The 23,602-nt window shown below is 38.7% G+C and overlaps 2 protein-coding genes across 5 annotated transcripts; one reads left to right on the top strand and one right to left on the bottom strand.

Moving 5' to 3' along the window:
• Window positions 1–908: 908 nt before the first annotated feature.
• Window positions 909–2,225, top strand: LOC132632205 (uncharacterized). The gene is made up of 2 exons (XM_060348044.1): window positions 909–1,132; window positions 1,262–2,225. The coding sequence occupies exons 1-2, from the start codon at window positions 971–973 to the stop codon at window positions 1,799–1,801; spliced, it is 702 nt and encodes a 233-aa protein (XP_060204027.1). The 5' UTR covers window positions 909–970; the 3' UTR covers window positions 1,802–2,225.
• Window positions 2,226–2,434: 209 nt separating this feature from the next.
• On the bottom strand, window positions 2,435–21,195 carry LOC132632204 (uncharacterized). Of its 4 annotated transcripts, none has more exons than XM_060348042.1 (20): window positions 20,830–21,195; window positions 20,128–20,253; window positions 19,785–19,952; window positions 19,618–19,701; window positions 19,376–19,426; window positions 18,503–18,559; window positions 18,205–18,287; window positions 16,277–16,400; window positions 16,140–16,199; window positions 15,200–15,442; window positions 14,079–14,162; window positions 13,841–13,988; window positions 11,927–12,054; window positions 7,671–7,718; window positions 7,235–7,532; window positions 6,256–6,359; window positions 5,796–5,866; window positions 3,545–3,837; window positions 3,228–3,398; window positions 2,435–2,952 (listed from the first exon to the last, which is right to left on the bottom strand). In XM_060348042.1, the coding sequence occupies exons 1-19, from the start codon at window positions 21,085–21,087 to the stop codon at window positions 3,244–3,246; spliced, it is 2,583 nt and encodes an 860-aa protein (XP_060204025.1). In that variant the 5' UTR covers window positions 21,088–21,195; the 3' UTR covers window positions 2,435–2,952; window positions 3,228–3,243. The 4 variants fall into 4 exon arrangements, with proteins under 4 accessions (XP_060204025.1, XP_060204024.1, XP_060204026.1 ...); XM_060348041.1 differs by having other exon boundaries at window positions 2,435–3,030; window positions 20,830–21,194; XM_060348043.1 differs by having other exon boundaries at window positions 2,494–3,398; window positions 7,235–7,317; window positions 7,402–7,532; window positions 20,830–21,192.
• Between the last annotated feature and the right edge of the window lie 2,407 nt (window positions 21,196–23,602).

The following is a 23,602-nucleotide window of genomic DNA, read 5'->3' as shown; positions in this document are numbered from 1 at the left end:
TTTGTGAAAACAGTCTTTAAAAGATGGTTGTAATTGCATCTGCTCTTTTAGTTGTATAATTTTGATGTAATGCAATGGTGGATGGATTGTAATTACAAATGTTTTTTTATGTTTTGGAATGCAATGATATTTTGTACCATAATATTCACGAATTTCAATGGATCAAATATGCCCCTATACTATGCGAAACTGAACAAATATGCCCTCCAATATTTTCCGTTAACTCAAGGGCATATATAGCAAAAAAAAAAACGTTAGGGGCATCTTTGCACCAACCTTTTAACGATGAGCAAATATGTGCAATTTCGTATAGTTCAGGGGCATATTTGAGCCTTTGCCGTAAATTCTATGCTTTAGGCCCCAAAATTTTTTAGTAGTTTAGTTTATGATTTTATTTCAGTTAAGACAACATTGAAGATTATAAGAAAAAAAGCACAAAATTTACATAAAAAAGGAAAGAAAGAAAAATTACCTACTTTTTAATAAATATATTTTAGAACTTTGAATTAGAACTCAAATTTTTCATATTAGTAGATAATTTTTTTACGACAACAATCAATATTGCAAACACTTGACTAACATCTTATTAACTTGAATACATCTTTACTTTCTCTTACGTAGGAGTAACACCCAATCGCCGATTTAGGTTTTGGTTTAATGACTCTATAGGTGGACCAGTAAAAAGATGCCAGAATATACTAGTTTGTTTTTTCCCCTAAACTCACTTATGCTTTCTGGACCAAACTTTTGTTTGACCAAAAAGAGTTAAAAGAGTACAAGTTAAGCTAATTATATTTTTAATTATTATTGGGATTACGAGGCACCATTAAACTCTCACTCTCACTGCCTTTAAAGCCGGAGTGGAGAGCATTAGAATTTACAACATTTTTTACCCAATACATATTTACACATTTGAAGTTTTGAGCTTTAATTTAGAGATAGAAGCTTCAAATCAAAACTCTATTTCAAAATGGAGAAACAAATTCTAGATTATATGTTGGTGCCGCTGGGCTTGCTTTTCATGATGGCTTATCACGTCTGGCTGCTTCGACGCATTCTTAAACACCCAACTCAAACAGTCATTGGCATCAACTCCATCAACCGTCGCTTTTGGGTTCTTGCTAGGATGGAGGTTAATTTATCTTCATTTCTTGCCCTTTCATTGATTCCATCTAGTTGCTTTTGTCCAGCAACATGCAACCATGTATACGTGCTTTGAACTAGTTTTATTTAAGTTACTAATAATTAGTGAATGTAACAGGATTCATCCAAGAATGGGATTCTAGCAGTACAAACGTTAAGGAACAACATTATGGCGTCAACCCTTTTGGCATCTACAGCTATTATGCTTAGTTCTGTCATCGCCGTTTTAATGACCGGCGGAACCAGCGGTCGTTCAGTCAGTTTTCACGTTTACGGGGACAAGAGTGGGCTTTGTTTGTCAATTAAGTTCTTCTCCATATTGGTATGTTTCATGGTGGCGTTTTTGTTCAACGTGCAGTCAATCAGATATTATAGTCATGCTAGCATACTTATCAACGTGCCCTACAATAAGTTGGATTCTTCAAGACATTGTGTGACGGCTGAGTACGTCGGGAGGACAGTGAATAGAGGCAGCTATTTCTGGTCACTTGGACTGCGTGCCTTTTACTTTTCATTTCCGCTATTTTTGTGGATCTTTGGTCCTATTCCTATGTTTCTCTGCTGCATTTTCCTGGTCGTGATGCTTTATTTTCTGGACGTCAGTTCTGATATTGGATGGGTTGCACCAACTGATGTGGACACTCAGCAAACCGTTTGACGCAGCAACGTATTTATGTCTTGCTGGCCGCTGGTCACCACTGTTGGTTTAAGTATTCAAATAGAATTATTCCGTATAATAATCCTATTATGTGAGGGTGTATTAGCTTGCAGTACGTAGTAGTAGTAGAATAGAGAGAGCAGTTTATATTCAATCTAAGTTGAATTTAACTGCTCGCGTACCTTGTAATGTCATTTCAATAATGTGCTTAGGTTATGTTCTGTTCTTTTAAGAACTAATTTTGGGGAGAAAAAATAAGACTGAATTCCTCAGTACTTCTCGATGACTAATAGGGAATCAAACTTGACCGATATTTTCTGTACTCCAGTTAACAACACTGTCTCCGCATTCCAAGTTGCAGTTCTTTTATTGATGTGATGGAAGAACTTTGAATACACAACGTATGCTCCAAGTCTCATATTATGGATGCAGGGCAGGGGGCATATATTTATGGTCTTTATTTTTTAAGATTGTTTTGCCTGACGAGCAGCAACCCTAATAATGACACTCGTCCATGAGGCATTAGGTTCATGAACAATTACCTAATTTAAGTAAAACCTAAGGTAATGCATGTGAGGACTTCACACTCTTAGGCTGCAGTCAATTCAAATAAATACACACTAACCAAGGCAATTAGGAAACCTAGTTCAAATAAATTGATAAATAGTGTCATTCAAAATCTAACAGTTGACTTTATCAAAACTGGCAAACTCGTACCAATAATTAACTACTGAACACGGAGCAATCAGAAGTTTCCCCATAATGTTAGCATCTCCCAGAGAGCACACTCAATAAAGTTCCACATTTGGCCTGCTACACTTCCTCACTGGGGCAGATCTACAGTGTTGGTTACAGGTTCACATGAGCCCAATAACTTTTGTCGGGACCTTGTACAAATATTAAGAATTTAATATATATATATTTGACTGTGAAGCCGTATAGTATGAACTTGATGTCACCGTAGGAACCCATAAACTTCAAATCCCGTGTCCAACCTTGCTTCCTCGCATGTACATGCACTTACTGAAAATTATCATTGCTTACTAACATTGGACATATTCTCTTATGGAACCTCCTACTCCAGGCCTCCCTTTAAAATGCCAAAACATCGTGAAAGTGGCGCAGCTGAATTACTTTGAGACCCTTTCCTCCTGTGCCAGATCTCAGCGGTAAAAGCGCCTAGTCAAATAGCATGCGATGCCTCCCGGGTAACTGGATATATGCTCAGGCTATACAAATATATCCCCAGTTTATTACACTAATTTATTACTCCATTAGAATAAGAAAATATACCCATCAATCATTCTTACTCTAAGTTTAACAAGTTTACTGTTTTGTCATACCAAATGCAGGTGGCAAGAAACTGGGTTCAAGTGCCAGTCCCAAGGATACTTCTTACTGCAGGAGAGAAATATGAAAAACTCACCTGGCACAGGAACCTCTCAAGTCAATACATCTGTTAGTTTAAGCTTAAGCTTCATGTTTCCAGCTTGTACCAATAGTTCTTCTCTAACAGGATCCACTTTTAGGACTGAAGCTTGCTTGTTAAGTGAAGGAACTAGGACCGAGTCACCAATACCAGGGAGTTTCCTCTTCTCTGCAGCATAGGAAAAACAGATCATTACCAACAGTAGTGGATATCTGATCCATGTAAAATAAAGGATACATATAAAACTATAAGCTATCTAAATGTTGACAAGCAATCAATGGTCACCACAAAAAAGAGAAAAAAAATTTTGTTACTTGAAACAGGTAGCCTGGATGTACTGGCGGAGTACACAACATTAGCTGCTTCCGTAATTTCACTTTTTTCCTCTCTAGCTTCACTCTTCATAGCTGGTGTGTGTCCATTACTTTCCAATATTTTCTGGGATGGCGTAATTGCACGACATTGCCGTGCTCTCTTCTGAATCGAAGATCGTGCTGCTGCTGCTGCCTCAGATATTTCCTGTACTTTCCTGTATCTTTCACTAATGCTGTGTTCTTTCACATTTTTTCTGGCAATAAGCAACTTGTGATGGAGACCTTTGGTGAGCCTAAACCAAATCGAGAGAGCACAAACGCATGTTAGAAAGTTTAATTTGCGATAGTCAGTTTACTGTAAGAAGAAAAGAGCAAAAGGCTAAAGGGCAGGGCAGCCCGGTGCACAAAAGCATCCCCGTAACCCCGTTAGGAGGGTCCGGGGAAGGTCCTCACCCCAGCTTAGGAAAAAACAATCCCTAGATAAATGAAATGTGAAATCTTCTAAATCATCGCAAACTTCTCAAATCGTAAATGACCAGCGGAGATCCCAATCAGCTGAAGTTACTCCCTTTGCCAATTTACATGACTTACTTTCCAATTTTGGAAGTTTCAAATTTTCATTTATAAGAGGAAGTTTCAGAACCTGAACTTTGACATGATGTCTTCCAATCAAACTAGCTTTTTAAATTTTAAGCATAAACAATGTAGTTCTTCCACTATCACCTCACTAATGCAATTAGTCAAATTAACATCTAGAGTGATGCGTCAATATGTACATGGAACTCCTTCCAATCCAGAAACCGAGGGATTGGGACTGACAACCAACAATCATTTGCATCCTTAAAGGTTTAATCTTGTTCCGGTTCCCAACCGTTATACGTTTCTTCTGCAATCAAATACCGTCATATATAATAAGATGGTGAGGAAGTGCAATAAAGTAGCAACTCCATGTTAAAGAAATTTCTAATTACGAAACGTGTATTCTCCATTTCTCACTATGTACATGTAAGTCAAAATCAAGGGAGCAGAGAGATCCACTTAGTGCAAGTAAAGGGTCAAGGTACAATCAACATCCCGCTCCTTCCTTTTCCCCTGGTCTGCCTCTGCGAAAAGGAAATCCTAAAATAAGGAAAAGGGAAGGACGAGGAACGGAGGGGTTGATGGAGTGTCCTCCCTTCTGGAAGTATTAAACCTGTTCTCCTAGTTTGGTATCTCAGATGGAAAGTAGAGGAGATTATTTTTCTTGTGGATAAAATTTGAACAGAGTCAATGATACTGACCAACCTCTTTCTTTCTTTCTAATCCTCAATGATATGAAATAAGGATGCAATGGTATTAAGTATTACTCATCCATTGAAGCATTGAAGAATATGAATCTATCACTAATGAAGCAAAGGTAACCTAACCTTGTGCTTGCAAGAGCCACCGGCACAAACCGGACAGGAACGCCATACTCGCCAACATCAGACACAATTCATTTACTTTCCTTGGCTTTCTATGTCTCTTTCCTTCACTCTGTCTTCCTTATTTCATTTCAAGATGGTGAAACTAATTAAATGTAAAACGCAATAGAGCATTTGTGCTAATTGCATTGATTAGAACTGCTTTCACAAAATTTTCCAGCCACCATCATCATATCTAACATAGACATAAGTCAAGCTCAACCTCAAACCTTTTCCATCAAATCTGCACCGGTCTAAGCATTCCACCAACTACCACCAACTACTTCCATCACTATCATAACTTTCATGATTTGCTCTCTGCTTCTGCAGACCCAGCCAGAGTTTTGTCACTATTTCCCTGCTTTTGCAGGTGAGAGTTACCATTGTTATCCTTTTTCAATTACCTTCTACCACCCTATGTCTTCCCTTTTTATCTATCCACACGCACACTTCTCTCACTCTAGCTTCTTAGGTTCAGGTAGGGGCCAAATAGTATTAGGCTAACCAGTACCAAGGGATGAGGTATCTGATAGTCATAGAGAGCCGTGATTTATTTCCCCTTTTAACATTTTTCTCCTTGATTTGGTTGGATCCTCATGCTAAACACCTACCTATGCAAAGAAGATTGAGATCTATAATGGAACAAAAATCAATCTTGAAATAGTTTCAACGCCCAAAACCACTGCATAAGGGAGGATAGATCTCTTTTAGTGATTTCTGAGGCTATATGGAATTCAGCATTAAAGTGGAAGTTGCTTTCTGGATGAAATTTCATGCCAATTCAGCTAAGTTAAGCAAAGGATCCTCACTTCAAAAGATGTTGTGACTCACGAACTTGCTCATGAAAGTTTTGCTTAAATCTCTCCATGTCAAGTATAACCTGCATTACAAAGTTTAACTAAACATCTGAGAAAAGCACCTGCTAGTCAATACAAATTGAAGTGCTAAATAAAAATAGACTTCGGGCATGTTCAGATGCGCAAATATGATGTCATAAGGACTTGCAGTGTGTTTAACATAAATACTTTTCTTGTGCATAATTCTAGCACTAGAGCATATCATGAGAAAGATCAGCAATTTCTTAGTACAGATGTTTCTATGGAGGGTCAATAAATCCAGGATATTGGTAAGCCATCTATATATAGAATAGAAATTTAAGCATATATGCACATTGGCAATATAAGGCTGACTAGTAACATGCCATGCAAATCTTTTATTACAAGTCTCAAAAGCCTGAATACAAAAGTTAATGGTACCATATTCAAGTACCTCGTTGATTTCTGCACTAGCAGCTCCGTAAAGTTCACGAGCCTTGTCCACAATGACATCAGGTATCCCGAGCCTTTCGGCTATGTTGATTGCATTTGACCGTCCTGCAGTTGGAGAAGCCTGAAAATAAGATACTACCGAAAAACTCAATTCCATGATCACGTGATGATAAGAAAACATCAAATCACCAAAAACTATCTATTGAGGTTTTGAATTGTGCCATGAATGGAGAGAATATCCTCCAAAATCTGTCAATTGATAATATAATACGCAGGTATCCATATAGTACCCCAGCCAACATAAAAAGATAACTGGACAAGGAGTACATGGGCTTAAGCCAGTCTCGGTTCTTATGTCTATTAATTTGAATTCTGAAGATGTGAAAACTGTATAATAAGAAACTTTAAGCACATACACCAAAGCCCAAATACAAAAAAACAATGGAAATATCACAGTGAAACAAGAAAGCTCTTGACTCTGCAACTACCAAGTGGGTGCAGTTTTAGAATGAGGAGTGAGTATTTACAATTCTGATTTTAAACCACAATAAAGAACTGATCATAGAATATCTGCATTTTTATTTGTACTGAATGGTGCAATCCCAAAACACAGGGTGATTAAAAAAATCATAGTGTACAAATTGATACAGAATATACCATGGTTTTACTTGGTAATATTTCTACAATGAGCTGAAAACAGGTTATCTGGGGAATATCTGTTAATGATTGAAAGTATAAAGGTTTTGAAAAGTACAATAAATAGGAAAACTGCATTTCAAGAATACTTTGTGACATTGAGATTGTGCCCTGCAATATTTGATCTGGGACCAAAGAGGTATGTTTTTCTTTTTAGGCCCAAACAAGAAATATCATTTCTTCTCTTCTTTTTGCCACAAGAAGTAACATGACATCCTATAATCAGTCATCAGGTAAGAAACTACAAGCTAATCAAGAAACTACCACATAGATACAAGGACAACCTGGTATTCCCCATAGAATCCTATAAGTTGGTTTCAACTTCATTTCATCAAACTCCATACATGCATTTTCAAAGGCATGATTGCTGTCAAGTACATTGTAGCACCATGATGTTAGAGGAGGTAAGTCTTTTGTCTCATATAAAAGTTCCATACTTAGTATTGAGCACCTGTATTTAAGGGTTTTAAGTTCTCCATGATGTGTTGTAGCTATAGTCAACAAACTCCCAGATTCTGCAAAAGATTCCAGTAATGACATCCCAAGTGCAGCTCCTTCTAGAGGATTTGTCCCTGCCCCTACCTACAACATGAAGAACACATACCATGGTCTTTATGAAGGAAAATGTCCATTCTTATGCATAATTTCACTTGTTCATAGCAACATATGGCCGTGTTTCTGGAGAACAAATGAACAACTGCTGAAGGTCCAAGTACATACTTCATCTAATAGCACAAGTGACATGTCTGTTGAGTGAGACCGGATTTTCTGCAGATTTGGAAAACAAATCATATAAAATTTCTGCATTTGGATCTAAAAGGAACACTTTAACACCAAAGACTTTGACTGTAGCTGGAGAATAACTGTCAATGATATCATTAGAGACACATTCAAGAGTTCAACTAAAAAATGCACTGAATTGGATTCGTCTTTGATCAAGAATGGTAACAATAAGTTTAAGCTTATGTTACATTTTACATGAAAAATTCGACCTCAAAATTTCATAAAATTAGTTTGAATATTGACCTTGGGAAAAGGAAGATCTTAGGAAAAGAAAAGCGAATAGAGCATTTGAAAAGGGAGTCAAGCATTCCTGAATCTTTTCGCAAAATCATCAAGCATCATGGACAACAAATAATCTAATATTGGACAAAGAACTAGCATCTCATAAAACCATTGAAGTAATAATGAGCTAAATTCCGTTAAATCAATCCATCAAGGTAGCTGATAGCCTGCTACAACAGGTCTCATGTGCCGAATGCTAAAGAATTCCTAGGAAGCAGAAACAACATATTATAACATTATCTTATAACTATATCAACTGATTCAGTAAGTATAACCAGTAGCAATACAGAATGCTTAGGCAATTCGAATCTGCATTGTTACAACTTAAATATCACAAGCCAGTCAGCTAAGTATTATCTTCATTATGGCGTCTAACATATAATCTGTTTTCACTGTCAGCTCTATCCAGGGATGTTCACTATTTACCCAAAGTTATTATCTAATATTTTCACCTTTTTTCCCAGTTCATTCAACCTAGATACCTTCGACAGACTAACATGCTCCTAAGAAATCAAACACCTTCGAATATTTTAAATTCTGATACTGACACTTATATCATTATAACAACAACAACCACCACATACCCAGTGAAATCCCACAGTGTGGGGTCTGGGGAGGGTAAGGTGTATGCAGACCTTACCCCCATCTCGGAAGATAGAGAGGTTGTTTCCGAAAGACCCTCGGCTCAAGAGAAAACATGACGAGAAAAGGTTAGATAAGCACAAACAATTCAAAGCAATACGGAGATGAAACTAATGAAAGCGACAAAAGCCATGATAAAGCAGTCTGAGTAAAAGAAGCAGTAGCTACCACAGATAAATACGATAATTGTGGTACAAGAAACAACATATAGTTGCAAGAATCAAAGGACAAGAAAATGAAGATCGAAACTGCAACTACTAGTACGACGAGGTACGTGGGACTGCCTACTAGTCTTCTACCCTAATCTGAGTCCTCCATAGCCTCCTATCTAAGGTCATGTCCTCGGTAAGCTGGAACTGCGCCATATCCTGTCTAAGCACCTCCCCCCAATACTTCTTCGACCTACCTCTACCTCTTCTGAAACTGTCCATAGCCAATCTCTCACGCCTCCTCACTAGGGAATCTGTGTCTCTCCTCTTCACATGCCCAAACCATCTCAGCCGCGCTTCCCGCATCTTGTCCTCCACCGATGTCACTCCCACCTTGTCTCGGATATCTTCATTCCTAACCCTATCTCGCCTGGTGTGCCCACACATCCATCGCAACATTCTCATTTCCGCAACTTTCATCTTTTGGACGTGCGAGTTCCTGACTGCCCAACACTCCACCCCGTACAACAAAGTCGGTCTCACTACCACTTTGTAGAACTTGCCTTTAAGCTTTGGTGGCACCTTCTTATCACACAGCACTCCTGAAGCGAGCCTTCATTTCATCCACCCTGCACCAATACGATGTGTGACATCATCGTCAATATCCCCATCTCCTTGTACAATAGACCCAAGATACTTGAAACTTCCTTTTTTTTGGATGGCCTAGGTTCCAAGCTTTACTTCCACGGCAGCCTCATGTGTCACGTCACTCAACTTGCACTCCATGTACTCTGTCTTGGTCCTACTCAACTTGAATCCTTTAGACTCTAGAGGCTATCTCCAAACCTCCAGCTTAGCATTCACTTCGTTGCAGGTCTCGTCAATCAGGACTACGTCATCCACGAATAACATGCACCATGGCACCTCACCTTAAATTTATCTCATCAAACCATCCATCACCAAGGCAAATAAAAAAGGACTAAGGGCTGATCCCTGATGCAACCCCATCTCCACTGGGAAGTGTTCCGAGTCTCTTCCCACTGTCCTTACCCTGGTTTTGGCTCCCTCATACATGTCCTTGATTGTCCTAATGTACGCCACAAGTACACCTCTAACCTCCAATCATCTCCGTAAAACCTCTCTTGACACTTTGTCGTAAGCCTTTTCTGGGTCGATGAAAACCACGTGTAAGTCTCTCTTCTTCTCCCTATACTACTCCACCAGTCTCCTCACAAGATGAATGGCTTCTGTAGTCGAGCACCCCGGCATGAATCCGAACTGGTTCTTTGAAATGGACACGCCTCTCCTCACCCTCATCTCCACCACCCTTTCCTACACTTTCATAGTGTGACTTAGCAGCTTGAAACCTCTATAGTTGTTGCAACTTTGAATGTCGCCCTTGTTCTTGTACAAAGGAACCATCGTACTCCACCTCCATTCCTCGGGCATCTTCGTTGTTTTAAAAATGACTTTAAACAATCCAGTCAGCCACTCCAAACCTGCCCTGCCTGCACTCTTCCAAAACTCCCCAGGAATCTCGTCAGGCCCGGTCGTTCTTCCTCGACGCATCCTACGAATAGCACCCTCAACCTCCTCTACCTTTATACTCTTACAATACCTAAAATTGCGACGTCTCTCAGAGTACTCCAAATCTCCCAACACAATGTCTCTGTCGCCTTCTTCATTCAAGAGTTTATGGAAGTATGACTGCCATCTCCGTCTAATGAGAGCATCCTCCACCAATACTTTGCCATCCTCGTCCTTAACGCACTTTACTTGATCCAGATCCCGTGCCTTCCTCTCCCTTACCTTGGCTAGCCTGAACAACTTCTTATCCCCGCCTTTGTCCTGTAGTTCTGCATATAGGCATTCAAAAGCTGCCGTTTTTGCAGTCGAAACTACCAACTTCGCTTCCGTTCATTATAACTTTCTAAAATCTAAAGTGTTAGATTTTTCTTAAAAAGAGAAGTCCTTGAACCACCGTATTGGAAATGATGACAAGTGCGATCAACTTGAACCTCAAAATATTGAACTACGTAAGTGAAACTCAAAAAGATGGAGCACAGTCATATCTATTGTAACTTTGGACCCTCCTCTTTGACACTTCCTATTCATTTCTTGTACCATCCCTTTTGTCAATAGGAGGTCTAATGCACCTTCCTTGATTAAGCTCATACCATTTCAAATATGAATCTACCTTCCACACGTACTATCTTGACTAGGTCTTCACTTTCGTCATTGCCAATTTTGACTCTTAAATCAGCAGATTCATCATGTCAAAATCTTTTGCTTCCAAAATACTAAACATCCTATGCCAAAATTGATGTAATAAAGCAGGTATATTATTCACATATGAAATAGTTTAGCTCATATTAATCCTATAAATTTTTGCTTTGTTCCAATCACACCATCCTATGGCTAGCAGTATTAGATGTTCCTCTGTCATCGTCAGTAATTGGCCTAGAAGGCCAATTATGCTACTGCTTGGTACAATTTTGTCTTCAATACCTAAAATGTCTTCCGTCCCGTTTTCTTCACCTGATAGCAACTTAGCCTCTCATTTCTCTTTCATATAACACCTAAAAGACCATATGAAATGTAGCACGCAAGCAAAAATTTAATTTCTCCATTCATGTTCAAAAGCGAATTTAACAAATGTCTACGCACTACAGAAGCCTCCTCATTTATCCACACTTGGGATTGTCTGTAGTTAACAATTACCTGAGAGTTCAAACAAACAAAATCAATCCTTCCTCTCTCCCTCTTGATTTAGAAAATAGCAGGTTGATGTAATGTAACACGAGTACTTAAGCAGATGCTGCCACTTTCTTTGCATTACTACTATGTGTGTACTTTACTCCTACACTATAGATCCTGGAATTAGAGCTGCAATAAACCAGACCTATAGATCCTACACTAGAGGAACCATATACCAGGATGGTGGTCGATATTTAAATGAAAAAAGGGCCTTTATACATGTACAATATAATTCCTTGATTATAAATAGCTTCAAATGTTCATCATCAAGGAAAAGTGTAAGAAGTTACAATCTACTTGGCCACATCATGTCAGGCTAGTAAAAAAAGCCAAAAATTCCATAGGGAACTTCATTTAACTTACACTAATTTGTTTCAGATGCCCCGAGAAGGTAGACAGTGATTGGGATAAGGACTGTTCATCACCAATATCAGCAAATACAAAATCAAACCAAGGGATCTTCACTGATTCTGATGCTAACACATAAAGACCTGCAAATCTAGTCCAACTTTTAAAGTTCTGCGCTTCAATATAAGATTACACAAATACAAGTACTTTAGCACATCACCTACAGTTTGTGTTCTTAGAAAGCATACTACCTACTAATATGCTTACTGAATAAGCGCCTCTTGAATAAGTGAAAACAGACACCCTTAGGATGACAAAGAAGAAGTAATGGTAATGACAAAGTTGAAACAACATAGCAAAAAGTGAATAGATAATAATTTGACAAAGCAGCCTCTTCTCTTGTCACATTTTCTTAGTTCTAAATACATTGATACTCACCTTAGGAAATTCAACTCGAGAGTAAGCTTAACCCCCCCCCCCCCCCCCCCACACAAAAAAAAAAAAAATCTTAGTAGTGTTTTCCGAGCGAATAATCAACACTAATCCCAACTCAGGGGTATTCAAGTTCAAACGCTTTCTAGCTAAAAGAACAATAATGTCACCTCCATTAAGAGTTGGTTTTGAGTTGAGGCTTATGCATTAGTGCTTGAGGTTCCCGAAAGTAATATGGCATAAGTTATATGACCAGCTATAAAAAGTTTATTCATATAGATATATTTTCTTTCAGATGATTATTGTGCGTAGCAGAAGTTATAGTATCAACCACAATTTGGGCACCAGCAATTATTATATCACCATAATCTAAGTGCGATTACGTAATTCTGCTAAGCGATCTCCTTCATTATTTCCTTTTCTCATTATACCTCCGGATTGTACTGAGAAAGCTTTATGCGATTAGCGACTTTATCATTGTCGAACATAATTTTCAAATAGACCTTAGGTAGTTCCAATAAAGTGTGATATGAAGACCCAGAGGTGAGACCTAACATCAAAAAAGATGGAACGAAGATCACGGGAAACCAAGGCTGCGATCCCAATAGGTAGGTGATTTTCTTCTCATCTGCCTAAGCCTTTTCTTAGCAGGGTTACCCAAACCTTGTACTGGTGGGAGGATGCATTTACTTAGTGGAAAAGCTGAGGCATTTTAGTTGGCTCAGACACCACCATTATAGAAAACTTTAAAAATAAGTTGTGAGGTTGCAAGTTTAAATGGAGGACGAGTCTTGTTTGTATAGGTAGTGTGTGATTTATGGAGGGACGAGAAACATGGCCAGGAAAAACTGTCAATAATCATTTGGCAGAAATGCTAATTCAACAATAGGATAATATCAAGGCAGAGAAACAAAGATGGACTTGGATGTAAGGCATGGATACAATTTTTATACCCCAGTTAAGGTTGGCTATACTGATGGTCCTGCTGAAGAGAGCAAACTGAAATTAAGGAATGAATTATGGCAGCAAGAGTAATAACCGAAGAAAACAAGTTTAATCATGTTTCAGAGTTGGACAATATTGGTCTTGAATGACTATTTCCCATACCAAAAGAGATCAAATAGGCTTTAACTAGTCTTGAGGGGGTTAAGTTTACCGGCATTGAATAAAAAAAATGGAAGTCATAACAAAATTAGGTGTAACTTACCTTGGGAAAATAAAACTACCTCTCTTTTCTGTTTTTTGATAGGTACTCATTTACCTCTTTGTATAGGATACTGTTAACTGTTGACTTTTGATGTTTTATTATATAATGTCTTGCACAGGAGCGGGGTTTACCCTGTGCGCACCCAAAGGGTAGCGGCTGCGGGTTCCCTTGTCATCAAAAAAAAAAAAAATTATATAATGTCTAGTAGATCTATTGAGGCAGAGGAAATTTTTCATTTTGTGAATTGTTGACTTGATGAACAAAGTATAAAATATAGTACTTGTGCTGACCAGATTTTGCCATCAAAGCAGCCAAACCCACAGTCTTCAAGCAAATGGTTTTACCCCCAGTATTTGGACCAGTTATAACCAAAACTCGAGTGTTGTGAGCGAGATATATGTCAACAGGAACAGGGGGTTCCTCTTTCAACTTAGCAACCTGAAGTCAACAGGTAAAAAGTACCTCATTCATCTACAATGGAAATTTTGCATTCACAATCAAATTCAGTGATCACGTTTAAAAAATTACCTTTGCTTCCAAGGCCTCTAAATTCACACTGGTTTCTTTTCTCAAAGTAGTATTTTCTCCCTGTTGCTTCCTCCTCCTAATTTCCTATACACAAAAGACCAACTGAACTGTTAGTGAACTCAAAGTAATTCAACTAGAAGCATATCACCCCAAAGTTATCACAATAATGAGAATCCATAAAATTGTTATGAGAATACAACAAATGAAGCCGACATCTGATAGAATAGGGAAGAATGTCTATTTGAAGCATTGCATGGCATCTAGGGGTGTTATGATGCATCGCTATGGCATCTCTAGATTGGCAATTCTAGTAAGGCCTATAAACTATTGTTCCCAGTAGTAGCAGTATAGAGTCTCTAACAATTTATTGTCCCAACTAAACTTTCTTAAAGTTCTCTATCAAACCTATAACTATTAAAGGAATAGAAGGAAGAGGAAAATAAAAAAAATCCACTGAGATCCACTTTGCACTTCCAGGAATTCTCACCAACCTTACCCTCAGACATTATCAACTTAACAGGTTGCATTAATTGGTCAAGGAAGGTCTACTCTAAGGTGGCTCTATAAGATATTAATTGGAATAGAGATGGAAGTGGAACAGGCTTACTAAAAGCCATATCCCACCTTTAAAGAATCCACAACCACACCCGACTCGTACATAGTAGTAATTCAGCTTCCATGCATATGAGCTAGTCAGGTACATGAAACCTACAAAATCTTTTGCAAAGGTTACAAAACAAGAAAGCGGAAAGACTAACAGCGCCATCTTACTAGATCTTAACCACTTATGTCCAACAGAACAAAAGAAATGATGATAACTAAATGAATTTTTTAATAGAAAAACTTTATATACTCCATGGAACTCGGCTATAATATCGGAACTCTTTTAGCTTCCAACTAAAATGGCAGGAGATTCATGTAGGAAACTTATGAATAATCTTTTTTTTTTTAATAAATTAAAAACCACTCTGAAGAGAGATTGCCTGATGCAAGTACCCATCAGATTAGGTTGCAGTCTGTCCATATTTCAAAGACGGGCTATAAGAGGGAGCCTGTGAAATGCTAGGAGAATCTAACAGCTTTATGTGTTCCATATGCATGTTATATGCAGAGCAACTTACCGCAATAGCATTCTTGACATCTTTCATGGCCTTCTGTAGAGCCTGCTGATGCTTTTGTAGTAATAAAGGATGATAAGCTTTCGGCAGATACACTGTCCATTTCCTCCGTGCTGGATGCAATGCCACTGAGGTTCTTGCCTCAAATGAAGCATCAGTAGCTACAAAGCTATCCTTTTCTTGTTGCAAAAATAAATCTGGACAAGAGCCTCCAAATGCAAGACTATATCGTGCTCTCGCATTGATCTGTGGATATGGGAATAACAATGAAAAATGAACAGCGTCAGTAACAAAATAAAATAAACACTTAATATATGGGACATCAAATAAATCCCATAAATGGTCAATTTGTGAACAGTGTTCTACTTAAAATAATAGATCAAAGAGCATTAAATTACAGCACGCCCCAAACGGCAATGTCGTACATCTTTGAATTTGTTAAGGCTCTGAGTTGGAGAAACAATTATATACATGAACAACGCGGAACAGTAAGTATTTCTAGGAACTTTTAATTATTCAGATGTTACCAGTCATAATATGACATTTTATAAATGAAATGGCAACAGTCACAATGGGCATAGCATATCTGCTCCAAAAATTAGTACTCCAATCAGTAAGGTATAAGAGGATCATTGTTGGGTGCCCCAACTCCAGCCACTAAACAACTTATAGTATTCCATACTTGTTCACCTAACTAGATCTCATTCTCGCTTAACAAAAAAGTTTAAGCTGAAGTTGTTAGTAGTGTATGATCCAAAGCCTTATAAACTCATGTCAGAATCTATCTCCCACCGATGTGAAGCTCATTTTGGGCATCATATATTTTACAAATAAACATATAGATCCTGTCTCTTAAATAACATACAGATACAGAAGAAAACATAATTAGAAACGAGATAATTAGAGGTAGAAGAAAGTTATAATTTAAAGTAATAGAACATACCACATCCAGCCTAACCATCACGCTGAAAATGCTTTCTATGTAATCAATTTCTTCTTGCATCTGCATAGAAATAAAAAGCCACTGGTTAATTTCCGTGTAAGACAACAGCGGGATGGGTGGGTATAAGTTAAGCAAACCTTCTGTGTTATCTTCAGAAGCACATCAGCCTCAGCCTTTGACACAGATGCCTTGGCTTGCTGGAGTGCATCATTCAATGGAACTGCTGAGAGAGGTTCTACAACACTTCCAGTACCTGAAGCACTGAAATCGACTATCACAGCTCAGAGATGATGAATAGTACTATACAGGTGAAGCATTAATGACATGAATAATGCCAAACTTATCCACGGTGATCTTGCAGCATTTTTCTTTCCACAAAAATTGTATGATATTAGTATATTACATGGCCCAAGTGCCACGAAAGCAATATTTGAATATGATAAGGATGAATTTCACGCTAACTGAGGGGAACAATAGTTTTTTTTTTTTAATAAGTGAAATATATGTATTCACATATATCCAATAATGTATAACCAACTTGCTAAGAGAATCACACGGAGAAGAAAGGCTGCTGGAAATGAAAACTTTCCATTTAAATGCATCACAAAATCTTTCTTTAAAAGGAAATGTTGGACTTCCCAAAGGGGGCTCTTTGGGAGTCTACAGCACTCAACATCAACCTTCTTGAAGCAGACAAGAGCATTGCAAGGTATGCATACAATTTGAGGGAAAGAAGTCTCAGCACACTAGCTGGTGCTTGCCGAGTATCCAAATAGGGGAAATGTGTTGGTTTGAAAGTGCATCAGGACAGTGGAATATGATGCTTCATTAAAGGGGAATTCACTTGGATATGCCTCCTGGACAAGTGAATAATCCTTTCTGGAGCAGGACAAGAAACATTAGCAAAAAGAGAGATGAGGCTTGGAATATTGGAGTGGGTTAGATTCTCACATTTGTTGCGCATGGGCTATCGGTCTCCATACATGAACTGGGGCAATCCTCCCCTCATGAGCTAGCTTTTGGGATTGAGTTAGGCCCAAGGGTCATATCTTACATGTATTCAGAGCTAAGTCAGTCCCCGTTTGGTCCCCACTGTTATATTGTCCACACTCCAGTTGATGGTCTGGGCTAGCAGTTAGAGTGGGTTAGATTCCCACATTGATGGGGGAATGGGCTAGAGGTCTCCTTATATGGACTTGGCCAATTCTCCCCTCATGAGCTACCTTTTGGGGTTGAGTTAGGCCCTACGGCCATATCTCACAGAAAGTAATCCCACAACAATTTTGGTCACAGCACTTTTTTTACATCAATGAAACCTTGTTACAGTTCATAGAAACTCTTTTATAGGAAGTCAGGGCAGACTTTTTCTTCTTTCTAAATCAATAATACTTACCTTTTGAAAAAAGTAAACCAAAATAATTAGGAGTTGAAGAAATAGATTTTGAAGGAGTAAAGCATCTCATCCCCTATTGAAAATATCATGCTATTTTTGGTGCACTTGTGGAGTACCTAAAACAAGCTAATTGGCCAACTTTTTTTAACAGGATCAAATTTTATATAGCTGATCGAATGCAATTCCAATAGTTTCCTAATAGCTGGTCTTCAACTTGTAAAAAGGATTCATTCAGCCTTTTTAGCAAATCTATAAGCTATCAAACAGTTGTTCAGAGAATTAGAACTATTTTTGAATTGGTCACTCGATAATGCCATATCAGAGGGTTTCAAGAAGTCCTATCTATAAGCACCTTTTTCATTTTCAAAATATCAACCACAAAAGTAGAATCACTAAGCCATAAAACTATGGAATTCCTGCAGGAAGCTAATGAAGTAATGAACTATTCAAACTCAATTTCAGCAACAGTGCTTCTGACAAGTTCCTCATGAATTGTGGAATTTACTCGAAGCAGTAATTCTTTGCTCATGTCATTTCCTAATTTAAGATGTCACCAACTACTAGAGCTTTTAAGATGAGGACAGAAAATGACACAAAACAAAATCTACAACCATTATACGGAGTTATTTCCTTAAGCCCCAATAAGTAGGAAATTTCAAGATGTTAACACACCTGGACAATAGTAGACCCTCAAAGCTTGTTCGCTGATTAAACCCTGATCTAATGCACCATCTGCCATCAACTTCACTCACTTCCTGAGTAAATATATGAGGTTCACGAGGTGCTATGATAAAGCCAGAAAGGTACCTCATCTAACTGTTAAGGTCACTCTCAGGTAGAGAAACTGTTTTGTTTCATTACCACATTCAGAGCTTACGTTTCTTAATAATATGTGGAAAACAAGTTGGTTATCAAAGTGACATAAAGTTGTACAGTTGGAACTGAATGAATAGGACAAAAGACGGATTACCATAGAAGATGCTTCTTCCATTCCGTTCCTGATTATGCTCTCCATCAACTGGTATAACTGAAGATACAAGAGAATGCAATGCGTTAATTCCAAGCAGAAAGTGTCACGCATAACACATCGAAGGAACAGTCAATCTCACGCCAGTCAGCAATGTGGGAATTCCCCTAACAGAAGTACAACAAATAGGAAAATGGTTCCTGACATTTGTAAGAATTGCTGCTTCTACTAAAGATATCCAAATAGATAATTCCTGCAGTCCTTGTATCATTTTCTAGACATTCTCATGCCAAAGGAGAACCGAACTTTATTACCATGCCTACTACATACCCAGAGACAATAGATCAAACTCGCATCATCAGCATTGCACGGTAGGAAGTATTAATTTTCTCCATAAAGTAATGAATCTGATAACAATTCAAACTGGAATAAGGGATTCTATTTATGAAAGGCATATGCCTAGGTAACAACCTACAGGCTGTTTGAAGAATGGACTTACGACCTCCAGTGTCCCCATTGTCTGTCGAATGTTAAGGCTATCAGCTCAGATATGCAACAACAAGATTTACTTTCTTTCATAAAAGTTAAGGAATTAACATACGCTAAGCCCATTATTTTAAGAGTATGCATCATGCATGCAACATGATAATATAGTTATACACTAGCTTCGATTTTAAAATTTACTTAAACTAAAGAGGTCACACCTATGAACAGATGCATAACAGATGACGGACAAGAGCATAAATATACACTGGCTCAAAAAAAAATCTACGAATTTTATATAAAAGATATTTTCTGAAGAAAATAAGTTTCTCAAAAGTAATAACCACCAATATTGCTAAAGCACAGTCAATTAGGAGGAAAAATGAAATCTACCTTTCTTTCAAGAAGGCGAACTTGATCACGAGATTGTTTCAAGGCAGAGCTCTAAAACCATCAAGTATACAAATAAGATTAATAAAGTCAAATATAACAACAGCAAATAACAGAGTCAATGCATGTGTGATATAAGATGCAGAACAAAATGTCAAGGAAGTTACTTGTGTTACTGCCTGATGAGCTTAAAAAAAGTTAGAAGTGCAGAAATATCAAGGCAATTCATCAAAGTGAGGACAAACCGCAGAATCCTTGACGGAACCATCCTCATCAACTAGTTTTTGTATGAAGCTCACTAGTGATCTGCTTATGGTTAGTTCCATAATCTGCAATAAATATAGAAAATAATTGGAGACAAACACACCATATATAATTGCTGACAAGTTCATTGTTACCAAAAATATATTACCATTTCTGTAAGAGGCATAAAGCGCTGATACCATTCTGCATCTTGCTTGATTGCGGCTTTGACATTTGACTGCAACATTTCCACAAACTGCAGTAGTGCTACAACATTCATGGCTTCAGTCCCACTGACAGGAAAACCTCTGCGTGCAATTTGTATGGCGGTTTTGACCTTCAACAACATTAGAGAAACGGATAACACTATTCTGAAGCACTCGCAATTTAAGCAGGAATTTGAACAACAATGAGTTTCCCCAGATCATTTGTTGCGATTTATGAAGAAACAAATTAAAGTTTTAAACAAAACCCGTACACCACAGGGTCAATAAACGAAGTTAAGAACCTACCAGCTCAATATCAATGCCGTTAAAGTCCACCATGGCACCGTACTTATTCATCTCCACAGCAGCATTGGTTTCCTCTAAGAGTCCGAGACTATCTTCAAACGTTTGATTCAAGTACCCTAGTTGTTCCTGCACCACAATTCGTTTGAGAATACTATATTATTATGTATATACACATGAATATATACTCACACGTGTATACATGTACAATATACTTATGTATAAACAGACGCACATTCACATACATAAAATTACACACATATACGTGTGATTTGTACGCGGATGAGCTATTGTATGTGAAAAACAAGAAGTAACTGATTTATTCATGCAAACAGAGGGAAAATGATAAAGGAAAGAGTTAATGCTAAAAAACAACACCGAAACTATCACTTTTCCCTCGAGTTTCTTACCTCAACTATTTATTGTTCCTTTTACCTACCTAAACTACCATCCTTTTGTATAAAAAAAACTCAACTATTTATTGTTCCTTTTACCTACCTAAACTACCATCCTTTTGTATAAAACACACCTCGATGCTGAGCTGGCCAAATAATTAAAATCAATCGACAATAGGCGCATGAGCATCGAGGTGTGTTTTAATACAAAAGGACTGATAGTTGAGGTATGAAATTCGCGAAAAGGCGATAGTTTAGGTGTGTCTTTTACCGTTAACTCCAAAAGGAAATAGACGTGAAGTTAATTAACCTTGAGAGCTTCTTTGCCTAATGAAGTACCAGCGAAGGAAGCTACGGAATCGCATAATTTGTCCCATTCGAGAACTCTGAGACTATCGAGAAGTACGGATGGTTGATTAGAGGTCGAGTCCAGTGGTTTGTTTAGGAAGGCATGGACCTTAAATCGAATGGAATGCCTGGAAAAGCTGTGAATTTTTGGGACAGCAAATGCTAAGGTGCTGAATGAGGCTGAGGAATTGGGAAGGAGTGAGACTGGAAGGAGCATCATGCATTTGAAAAACGGATGATTTTGCAGAGGGAGTGACAGAAGCACCAGTGGCGGGGAGAGAGTGCGCGAAATTGGATAGACTTCAGTAAGATTGATGGTGGTTAAACTCGAAGACGCGACAATTGGGCTTTGAAGATTATGAATTAAGCCACGGCCCATATCATTTTTAAACCCAGCTAGCAGCAGATTTTGAAAGAAAATACAAGCATTTTTTTGCGCGGATTGCCCTTCTTTGGGGTGGTCTTTAAACTTTGCCACTCATATTTGTGGTCTTTAAATTATGCCCCTTGTATTACTGGTCTTTAATTTTTACCTTTCGAGTTGCAACTGTTTACCCCGAATTTGGTAAATCAATTGAATTTGTACGCGGGTATAGGATATGTGTTTGAATCTCGATATATTTGATGGATACAAGATTCGTATGGTTAAGATGTGAAGAAAACGACGATGCTTAGAGGACCACCGTGGATTTATACATCTACTAACATATAAGTATTGTTTGTTTGAACAAGTAATAGAGATGAACACAATGATTCCGGACCAAAATCTAATATTGAGAGAGAGATTTGTATATATCTTCTAGTACAAAAATGTTGTTGATCTCAGGGAGCCAGCCCCTACAAAGGAGAGGGATGTGCTCTATTTATAGTGTGACCTCCATGGGTCTCATATGATGTGAGCTAATAAAATAATATCAACAAGGACAGCTCTGCACGGATTTGGTGGGATTAGACTGACGGCGCCGTCTGACACACGCATAGTTGGTAGCCAACCATGATGTGACACCACTGATGCGCTTCAGCAACGGTCATAACGGACCAACGGATACACGGGCAAACGGCTGTCCGGATCAACGGTGATGAACCCTCGGGAAGAGTCCCCGAACCATCGGTGGCATAGAGACCGGGCCAAAACGGACTAACGGCCACGATTTCCCGGACCAACGGCCACGATCAATTCGGCTATGGAGGAACCGGACCAGATGACGATATTCCCTCTTTTCCTTCGATCTCTGGTCTTACCAGTTCTAACATATGTCCGATTTTTACCGTATACAGATAGCCCCCACACTTTCCGGACCGTAGTTTTATCGGAGTACGGGAAGTGGATGAATCACGGCTTCATTTCATTCTTCCTCCATTTTATTTTCTTCACTTCACTTTATTCTCTCTTCATTTCGTCACCTCTAATCATCTTTCATCTCAGGTTTGTTGCTGATTTAACCGTTTATCCCCTTTGGTTCATCGTTTGTATTATGAATGGTGGAAGTCTCGGAGGGTCACCCTTGAGCAAGCCGGGCATAGTTTCGCGGATCTTCCGGCCCTGATACTTGAGGCTAAGAGGGTCGAGGAAGAAGCTAAGAGAGTCCTCGAGACTGACTCCCGCGACTCCGAGCGGACAATGTCCGAACACTCCGGATTCATCCATATCGGATAGACCAGGGGCTGTACTTAGCCTTTTGTTTTTTGCTTTTGTAGGGGTTTCCGGTGTAAAGACCTTCGCATAAATGGAACACACATTTTTCTTGATTTTCTTTATTCTTTTGCTTGAATATCTGTTATGACCTTCGCCCGAGTTGTCGGTCCGATTTAAGAGCAAGTAGACTCGGAGTCATTATTCCGCGTTGTGCCTGAATATTGGCTTTTCTCTTCATCCGGTATGTTTTGTCCGGAAATTTGATGGAGTTTTTGCCCGTGGGACTTATCTTATGCTTTGTGAATTCAGACGTCTCCGAATCACGATAGGCATTTTTAGGGCCGGTATTTTTTGGACACCTGAATCTCAGCCTTAACTAAATTTCGATGTAATAGTCCCAATTTGAGGGGTTAACGATTTTGGCTCGGTTCACTATGACCTTGTTGCCTTTGTCGAATTTCGACCGTAGTGCCCGGAATAGGGTATACGAATGAAGTAATGCCGAAATACGGCGATAATCATCGGGGTAGAGTATTTTAACAAGAAGACACTCGAGATATTGTTATACCAGCTTTTGCGTTTGCAAAATGTTTGTACATATGGGAATTTTAATTCCTTCTGCCTTGTTGTAGTAAATGAAGAATGGGACACGATTCATTATGATCGTTTGGTCCTTACATCGGAGGCTGTGGCCGGTGGCCGGGCCTTAGTTTTGCCGTAGCAAATGTTGAATGGGACACGATTCGTTATGATCGTTTGGTCCTTACGTCGAAGGCTATGGCCGGTGGCCGGGCCTTAGTTTTGCCGTAGCAAATGTTGAATGGGACACGATTCGTTATGATCGTTTGGTCCTTACGTCGAAGGCTATGGCCGGTGGCCGGGCCTTAGTTTTGCCGTAGCAAATGTTGAATGGGACACGATTCGTTATGATCGTTTGGTCCTTACGTCGAAGGCTATGGCCGGTGGCCGGGCCTTAGTTTTGCCGTAGCAAATGTTGAATGGGACACGATTCATTATGATCGTTTGGTCCGGTCTTGACTTGTTGAGCCCCTCCGTTTTCCACTAACCGGGGTAAACCTCGATGTGGGTATAAGTCCCC

Source organism: Lycium barbarum, chromosome 3, assembly GCF_019175385.1.
Source record: "Lycium barbarum isolate Lr01 chromosome 3, ASM1917538v2, whole genome shotgun sequence".
NCBI lineage: Eukaryota > Viridiplantae > Streptophyta > Magnoliopsida > Solanales > Solanaceae > Lycium > Lycium barbarum.
Note: the sequence above shows the minus strand (reverse complement) of the source record. Positions and strands in the feature narration are given on the sequence as shown.